At 59.5% G+C, this 8,803-nt stretch overlaps 1 protein-coding gene across 1 annotated transcript; it reads left to right on the top strand.

Annotated features, from left to right (window-relative positions):
- The first annotated feature begins 4,254 nt into the window (after positions 1 to 4,254).
- Positions 4,255 to 8,389, top strand: LOC136103249 (ubiquitin carboxyl-terminal hydrolase 36-like). The gene is made up of 10 exons (XM_065841221.2): positions 4,255 to 4,504; positions 4,578 to 4,799; positions 5,511 to 5,621; positions 5,915 to 6,017; positions 6,348 to 6,415; positions 6,797 to 6,867; positions 7,051 to 7,133; positions 7,457 to 7,568; positions 7,855 to 7,995; positions 8,285 to 8,389. Exons 1-10 carry the CDS (start codon positions 4,255 to 4,257, stop codon positions 8,387 to 8,389), a joined length of 1,266 nt encoding a protein of 421 aa, XP_065697293.2.
- The last annotated feature ends 414 nt before the right edge of the window (positions 8,390 to 8,803 follow it).

The raw sequence follows: 8,803 nt of genomic DNA, 5'->3' as shown, positions 1-8,803 counted from the left end.
TCTGGCCGTGGGCACGGGAGGACGCTGCTGTTTCTCCTGCCCTGGGGCATTGTGACTGCTGCGATGCTGGGTGCTGGCCCTGTGACATGGGGGTGACGTGGCCCCCAGGTGCAGCCCCCCCACCGCCCCTCTCCCCAGCACCCTTTGGAGGAGCCCTTGGGGTGCTGTCCCCAAGGGTCTCCGTGCCCACGAGGCCCAGGGGACTGTCCCTGCCCTTAGTGGCCAGGTGCTGGGCACAGCTGCTGGACGTCCCTGACACTTCCTTTGCCATTCACATGGTTTATAGGTTCTTTGTAGGTTGTTTTGGGTTTGTTGGTTTAGTTTGGTTGGTTTACGGTGGCTCTTTCAGGTTGGTTGGTTCTGGCTGTTTTGGTTTAGGTTGGTTATTTGTCTGAGGTTGGTTTAGGTCATTTGGTTTAGGTTGTCTGAGGCTGGTTGGCTGCTTGAGGTTTCTTGTTTAGAGTCGGTTGGTTTTGGAGCCTTTTTTTAACACTCTTCTAGGTTTTTTATAAGCTTTCCTATTTTCCAGCTTCTTTGTTGGTAGCTTCTCAGTTTGTAGCTGCTTTGTTTCTACATGCTTTTTTCGTCAGCTTTTGCGTTTCTACCTTGTTTGTTTCTACCCTGTTTGAATGCTCATTTAAGTTTGTTTTAGCTCGGTTTATATTAGTTAGTTTTGGGTGTTTTTTAAGGCTGGTGGTTTGAGGGGTGAATTTTGGGTTGACTGTTTTATGCTGAATTAGTTACTTTATGGGCGATTTGTAGGCTGTCTGTTTGTAGCCCATTTCAGGTTTGTTGGTTTCTGTTGCTGAAGGTTGGTGAAGTTGAGTTGAGGTTGGCTTAGGTTGCTTGGTTTAGCTTTGTTGGGTTATCTTGGTTTAGGTTCGTTAGTTTAGCTTTTATGCCATTTTGTGAAGGTTGATTTGTGTTGTTTCATGTAGGTGGAAGCATAGGGAGCAGATTTCTTCCCCTCTGCGCAGCTACCTTATATTCTGAAGATGTGGATATAGCTTTATTCTCAGTAAGTGTATCCTTGGTATTCAGTTTCAGTAATTTGCCCTCTCAGTAGTTATTCCACAGGAGGTCATGTTAACAATGAATTACTTTCCTGAGAATGAGCTCTGGGTGGGGAACGGAACCATCATACGGAACACGTGCATGATTAACAGTAATTAACTAAGACTTTGCTCTCGAATGAGAACAAAGCATTACAGCAGTAAACAAACATTGACAAGAAATGAAAATAATGAACAATATGGGACAATGGATGAATGGGATGGCAATAACACTAGTGCAGGGCATCGCAAAAGACTAATAAAATAAGCAAACCTCATCGAGCGAAAGTTAATACTAATTGTAATTATCCAAAGGCAATTCATTACTGACGACGCGCTGACACCGATTCGATCACCAAAAGCGCCGCGGGGGGTCACGGTACGTTGGGCAGCCGGGTGCCTGTCCAGGGGTGCCCGGGCCAGCTCCGGCCGCAGCCCGGCCCCCTCCCCAGGGCTGTGCTGGGCCCTGGCGAGGCCGCGGGGGCTCCAGCCCCGTCCCACGGACACGGCAGCGCCGGGGCCGGCACCGAGTTCCTTGAGGCGGCAGAACCGCAGCTGCTGCTGGGCTCCAAACCCCGCCCACGGCCCGCCCCGCGGCCCAGCAGCAGCCAATGAGCGCCGGCAGCGGCGCAGCCCTGGGCTGGGATTGGTCAGTGCCGCTGCAGGGCTCAGACTGTCAGGGAGCGGCTGCACTCAGCCCCGGGCCGGGCGGCGGCAGCTCATGGAGAGGCCGGGGCGGGGGCATCGTGGGCCGGGGGCGGCTCCGCCTCCCGCCGGGCCTGGGTCGTGGGGCCCACGGGTCCCCAGGCTGTGCTCTCCGGTGCCCACCCTGTGCTGTCCCCCGGGCCAGGGTGCGTGTCTGTGTTGCCTTGAGTTGCTGCTGGAGCAGGACGGGGATGTTGGGGGGCGGCCCCCAGAGCCCCCCCAGCCCGAGGGCCCAGGGCCGGGGCAGCCGGCCTCTCCGTGAGCTGCCAAGCAGAGGTGAATAACCATGAAAGAAAGAGGAAGACTGCCCAGTCCATGCAGCTCTGCAGAAGGAGCGTGGAGCCGTACATCACATGAGGCGATATAGTTGGAATCAGCACGTAGAGAAGACTTCTGTAGGGAAGACTTTGAAGGGAGCGGCCTGGCTCCACGCAGCTGAAAACCTGAGAGCTGGCAGTGTGCTGAAGGGATGGGGAGAAGTGTCCTGGGCTGAACAGAAACCTGGGGGTGACACAAGGTTGGAGAGATGTGCTTTGCAGAGATTGGCAGGAGTCCTTCCCAGGGATGAGCGGGTTGAGCTTTGGACACAAGGAAAAATAGAGCAGCTCTCAAGTGTGTTTTGGAATTAGTGCCACTGTCACTAATAACAGAAAGAGGACCGTGCTGTAAGGGAACTCCTTGTTCTTCAGGAGAAAAACTGAAGCTTTTTCAGGTCCTTACTTGCCAAAGCAGGCATAATTCTTCAGTAGTTAGCCTCTGGCATGAGGTTCTTAGAGTGGCGGTTTTGGTCTCAGGGCTATTCCTTTGTTTAAATTATATTTAAATGATATTTAAAGATTACACCTCTCAGACAGAATTGCCTTTTTATGATGTCTGATCAATATATTTTCTCTCTGGTTTTGGTAAGAGGCTGAGGGGTAGAATATGGTGGTTGTTTCTCTTTTAGCCAAAGGAGGCCAAGGTACAGATACCAGATTTCTGAAAATGCACAAAGGCAGGCAGAATTAGAATGTGGTGCTGTGGCTGGTACCCGCTGCTCCTGAGCCCTGGAGTGCCCTGACGGAGTCTCTGAAGGCCGAACTGTGCAGCAGGGATCCCGGCAGCTCTGATCTCCTGCCCTGCATTCCAGCACGGAAATGACAGTCACCTCGTTTTGATTCTCTTCATAGCCTAAAGCACCAGAGGGGTAACGACACTGGCCAGGAAACATCAAGGTGAATCAAGGTGGGACTGGAGACCTCCTAAGCACAGGACAATGTCACCCTGACTTGTCCCATGGACCTCTGCTGCAGAGACCCTCAGCTACAGCTGTTTCCAGGGGCATGGAAGGGGCTTTGGGAAAGGGACCGATGGGGCAGTCTCTGGTAGGGTATCACCCACCCCAGGGTGAGGCTGGGTGACATTTTGGTGAGCTGAAAACCTCCAAAGGCAGAGATCACCGAGAGGCCCCGGGTGTCCTGCTGCAGGGCAGCACCACCCGCCTGGTCAGTTTTTCCTAATGCTCCGTTCAAAGCTCCCTGGAGGGTGTTGGTGGCTGTTGCCTCTGTGCCACCAGCTGCCACTGCAGAAGGGTTTGCCTCCCCCTCATCTCCCCAGGCAGGAGTCGCTGCTTTTCCAGTGCCCTGTGCCCCCCCTTCAGCAGACTGAAGAGGCCCAATTGACTGAGCTGCTCCACAAAGCCCATGTGCCCCTGACCCCACCATGACAGATGTTCCTCTGGACCTTCAACCGTGTCGTGGTTTAACCCAGGTTGGCATCTCAACCATGGCAGCTGATCACTCACCCACTAACCCTTCTCCTCCCAATAGGGGAAAGAATCGAAAGTGAAGGGAGAAATTTGGATTGAGAGAAACACAGTTTAATAAAATAACAAAATACTAGTAGACTTCTAGTAAGTATACATAAACCCATCATAACTCCCTCGCCCTTCTCCTCAGGACTGCTCAGCCGGTCACATCCCAGCCTGTCCCGGGACACCAGGTTTGCTCTGCCCCCAGCGCACACCTTGCGTCTTGGCCTTGTAAGACCTGCAGAGGCTTTTGTTGGCCAAATCCACCACTGCTTCAAGGTTCCCCTGCGCTGAAACTACCGTGTGTAACCATTTGATGATTCTGGGCCACTGCCTCAAGCAAGTGAAGAGTTCCAGCGGTGCCGGGCCGGGGGTCGCGGGCACCCCCAGGGGCGGGAGCACCGAGCAGCCCAGCGCTCGTGCGGGAGGCGCCAGGGCGTGGTCGGAGCGCGATGACGTCACAACAAGCCCCGACCCGGCAGGCTCCACCCCTGGCGTTGCCGGGGACGCGCAGGCGCAGCTCAGTCCTGTTCTGGACGCGGAGCGGAGCGGACGGCGAAGGCGAGGGGAGGAGTCAGTGGGCCGAGCCGAGCGCGAGCGACCGCAGCGAAGGGCGGGACTTAAGGAGGAGGCGCGGGAAGCGTGCGTGGTGCTGGAGAGGGAGCGACCAGTGTGACCTTGAGGCGCTGGCACGTGCGGTGACACGCCATGGCGGGCACGGCGAAGCCGAGGGAGCTGCTGAACGCGCGGCGGGACGCAGGCGAGGCCGGGGCGCTGGGCCGGCTGCTGAGCACCTCGGCCAAGAAGGTGCTGAAGCGCAAGATCGAGTTCCAGCCCGCCAGCCACGGCTTCTCCGGCCAGCCGGAGCTGCTGCGGGCCAAGTACCTGCTGCTCAACCCCCGCACCGAGCCCGCCGAGCACCCCCGCGGCGCTGAGGAGGGACAGCCGGGCAAGCAGGGTGGGTGCAGAGGGCCGGGGGGCTCTCCCTGCGCTGCGCAGCCCGCGGCTCACCCGCCTCTCTCTCCCCGCAGGTGGCGTCCGGACCCCGGGGCGCCATGGGGATGGCGTCCCTGCGCCCCAGAAGGGGCTGTTCCCCGCAGAGCGCCTCGCCATGAAGTGGCAGCGTGTCCAGCGCATCGGCGCCGGGCTGCTCAACCTGGGAAACACCTGTTTCCTCAACGCCACCCTGCAGTGCCTCACGTACACGCCACCGCTCGCCAACTACCTGCTGTCCAAGGAGCACAGCCGCACCTGTGAGTGGGGAGGGGAGCGCCCGCCTGTCCCGGGGCTGCGCTCAGCACCCTGCGCACGGCTCTGCCCGTTTCTCCATGGAGAGGACATTCCTGCGTACGGGAGCATCCACTTTTCCTGGCCGTAGCAGTGTTCCCGAGCTCTGCATCCTGCATCTGAGAGGCTTTCTCTGTGCTGGACACAGCCAGGACTAAGATGGGCCCATGAGGGTCTGCTGGTTCCTGGGGCTGAGCAGGGGGGTCCCAAACAGCCCCTGCCTGTGTGGACCGTGTGAGCGCAGGGCACGAGGCTGGGTACAGGCTGCAGGTGCTGTTCACGGGTGGCTTTGAAGGGGAATCTGGTGGGGGGCTCTGCTCCGAGCCGTGACCGAGCGGAGCACATGGGGCTCACAGCCCTGTCCGTACAGCTCCGGTGGGATGGGGCCCTCAGGGCTGACCTGTGGGCTCCTCATCGAGTCCCTGTGTCCTGTTTCCCCTTCACGTGGATGCTGTCCCATCTGGGGGGTTGCAGCGACTGGTGCTGTGACTGGGGCTGCGCCAGCCGGGGTGGTGTGTGCTGGTCCTTGTGACCCTGGGGTGCCCCAGAGCTCTGTTGCAGCGCAGAGCTTGTAGGAAAACTGAGTCATGCTGGACCAGAGATTCCCTGCCCCCTGTACTGCCTCCATCTCTCCTGGGTTTGTCCTCAGTGTCCCGTCTTCTCCTCTCCCACTCCAGGTCACCAAAGTGGCTTCTGCATGACGTGCGTCATGCAGAACCACGTCACGCAGGCATTGGCGAACAGCGGCAGCGTGATAAAGCCAGCGTCCTTTGTCCGAGACCTCAAGAGTAAGGATGGCTGCCCTCGCGTCCCCTCCTGTAGCCGTGCAGGAGGACAGAGACTATTGCAGGAGCAGAACCTTTGAGATCAGGGCAGGTCTTGGCAGAGGTTCTTCTGAGATGACTCACTGAGCCCACCAGGGCCTTTGAGGGCCGTGTGGGGCTTCCCCCACAGCCGACATGAGTCTGACGTCTGGTTTGGGCTGAGGGAGCTCAAACCCCGCAGCCCCTGCCCCAAGGGAGGGGGGAGGACCTGCATCTGTTGCAGCGCGTGCTGCGGCTGATCCCTCCCTGTCCTGCAGAGATCGCCCTGCACATCCGCTTGGGCAGGCAAGAGGACGCGCACGAGTTCCTCCGTTTCACCATCGACGCCATGCAGAAGGCCTGCCTGCCCGACTGCACCGAGTATGTGGGGCCTCTGGTGGCCGTCACTGCCCTTGTCTGCTGGTCCCCTGTGCCCGCGGGAGGGGACTGTGGGGTGAACGTGTCCCCCGGGCTGGGCTCATGACGGAGGTGCTGACTCCAGGGTCTGGGGCACATGGCCCAGCTCTCTGCCCCTCTGTGACACAGCTCTGGGCTGCTGTCTGCCTTCTCCTGACACCTCCACCCCAGCACAGCTGCGGTTCTGTCCCCAAATCCTGTGACCGGGCTGGGTTTGGATCCCGAGGACGCAGCGCTGGCCCGTGAGGGTGGCTGTTGGGGCGGGCGGTGTGTGATCCGAGCTGCCGTCTCTAGGTTGGATCGCCAGACCCAGACCACTACCCTGATCCACCAGATCTTTGGCGGTTACCTGCGGTCCCGTGGTGAGTGCTGGCTGCCAGGGCCTGGGCCTGTGACTCTCAGGGCTGCTGTTTCCCCAAGAGCCTCGCAGTAACTTGGGAAAATCACTAAGCATGTGCAAATTATCCAGAGCTGCATCTGGTCAGTCTTTTGGTATCTGTGGGTCCCGAAGCTGCTGGCTGTGGGTCCCCAGCTCATTGCCACCAGCAAAGGAACCCACGCTGCCAGCTGTCCAGCAACACTTGTTGTCCCAGCACGCAGCGGAATTGCCAGACTGCGAATGCTGGTGCTGCCGTCCCAGAGCCCAAACCCGGAGAGGGGGAAGCCGGCAGCTGCCCGCGCTGTGCTGGGGGGTGGTGGTGCCGTGTTGTGCCAGGGTGTGCTCACTGCTCTTTCTCTTGCAGTGAAGTGCTCGATGTGCAAAGGAGTCTCGGACACATTTGACCCCTGTCTGGACCTGCCGGTGGAGATCACGGTACCGGGGCAGGGTCAGGTGGGGAGGAGCTCTGCTCTGCAGGGGATGTTCCTGCAGCTGCACCGCTACTGCTCGAGGCTGTTTAACCTGCCAGTGTCGGGCACGGTGCAGGCAAGAGGGAATCAGCTTCTGTTGTTGCGCTGCCTCCTCTGCCTGGCCCTGACCTCTCCTCTGTCCTGGCAGCAAGCCGCAAACGTAGAGCAGGCACTGGAGCTGTTTGTGAAGCCAGACCTGCTGGGCGGAGAGAACGCCTACCTGTGTGACAAGTGAGTGTGCGGGGCTGGGGCGGGAAGGGGCCGCGGGTGTGCTGGTGGGAAGCAGGAGGGCAGCTGCAGTACACGAGGGCTTCTCTACCTGCTCCACCTCTAAATCATGAGTTATGTGGCTGTGAAGCCTGCGATGAAGCCTGTCTCTTCATCTCGCTCCTCTTGTGACGGGGACCTGAGCCAGCAGACCTGGCCATGAGGAGGTGCCCTGGAGCGGTACCTGCTCTCAGCAGGGTCATTTCCGTGGGGTCTGTGGCTTGGCCAGGGCTGACAAGCACCTGGGTGGTGGAACAGCGTGAATAGCTCAAGCTCTCCCTGTGCAGATGCAAGAAGAAAGTGTCGGCAACCAAACGCTTCACCATCCACCGAGCGCCCAAGGTTCTCACGCTTGCTCTGAAGCGTTTTGCCGACTTCACTGGAGGCAAGATCACAAAGGTGAGTGCTCGGCAATCCAGAGCGGGGCTGTGTCCTGTCCTGAGGCCCTGCTGCGCCGAGCAGGGTGGGAGGTGGTTCTGTGCGCGGTGCGAGCTCTACCGCAGCCCTGCAGCCCTTCCCCAGCTGTGCGCCGCTGTGGGAGTTTGGCTCATCCCGGCATCTTCCTCACCGTGGGCTCTGCCTGGGGAGAGCGGGTTCCCCCTCCCTCGCGAGACGGGACTTGTAGGACAGCTGAGCTGCTCTTGCCATCTGCTGTGCCGGCTCCTGTGACATCCTCTCTCCGCAGGACGTGGGCTACCCTGAGCTCCTGAACGTCCGCCCGTACATGTCCCAGACCAGCGGGGATCCGGTCATGTACGGGCTCTACGCGGTGCTGGTGCACTCGGGGTACAGCAGCCACTCAGGACACTACTACTGCTACGTGAAGGTGAGCCCAGGGAGCTCTCTTGGCACCTCTCTGTGCTGGGGCCCGGCGGGTGCTCGAGGGTCCGTGTAATGCGCAGACAGGAGGGTGCTCAGCAGACGCGCGTGGTGTGGAGCACTGGGGGGTACGGGCTGTGCTCCGTCACAGGAAGTGTGGAGTTCTGCTCTCTCAGAGACCCCTCACCTGCCCGGGCCCCCATGGGGCTTTTGGGGAGCGGAGCTCTGCCAACGAGCGCTGTTCCTGCTGCTCCTCAGGCCAGAGCGTCCCAACCCCGTTCTCTCTCCCTCCGCAGGCCAGCGACGGGCAGTGGTACCAAATGAATGACAACGTGGTCCGCCCCAGTAACATCAAAGTGGTCCTTAAGCAGCAGGCGTATGTGCTGTTCTACCTCAGGTGAGCGTGCCCTGTGTCCCCAGCCCCTCTGCCCCTGCTCAGCATGTGGGACAGGTCTGGGGCCACGTGCCTGGGTGTGGGAAGGAGCTTGGCCCAGGTAGCCCCAGTGCCCACATGCATGTGCTGGTTCAGGGGAGGGTGGCAGGGAGAGCTCCAGCCCCTTGTCGTGGTTTTGCTGCACCTCCAGAGCTCCTCACTTCCTCGGAGCTTCTGGCTCCTGGTTCTTGTGTGCAACTTTGACGAGAGTGTTGCAGTCACTCAAACACTGGCAGTTAACATGTGCCCTGCTCTGCCTTCCCCAGGATCCCCAGCCCCGGGAAGAGCTCAGAAGCTCCCATTTCCAAAGCTGCCTCCAGCCTGCCTGGCCACGCCAAGCTGACTTCTGGGTCACCGTCACCCAAGCTGGCCCGGAAAGCCA

Source organism: Patagioenas fasciata, chromosome 7 (assembly GCF_037038585.1).
Source record: "Patagioenas fasciata isolate bPatFas1 chromosome 7, bPatFas1.hap1, whole genome shotgun sequence".
In the NCBI taxonomy this organism is placed as follows: Eukaryota; Metazoa; Chordata; class Aves; order Columbiformes; family Columbidae; genus Patagioenas; species Patagioenas fasciata.
Note: the sequence above shows the minus strand (reverse complement) of the source record. Positions and strands in the feature narration are given on the sequence as shown.

Bases quoted from the DNA above. Each gene is read 5' to 3' on its own strand.
- LOC136103249 (XM_065841221.2), top strand. From the start codon at position 4,255: ATGGCGGGCACGGCGAAGCCGAGGGAGCTGCTGAACGCGCGGCGGGAC. The intron at 7,134-7,456 runs GTGAGTGTGCGG...CTCCCTGTGCAG, and splicing joins AACGCCTACCTGTGTGACAA to ATGCAAGAAGAAAGTGTCGG. The intron at 7,569-7,854 runs GTGAGTGCTCGG...CTCTCTCCGCAG, and splicing joins CTGGAGGCAAGATCACAAAG to GACGTGGGCTACCCTGAGCT.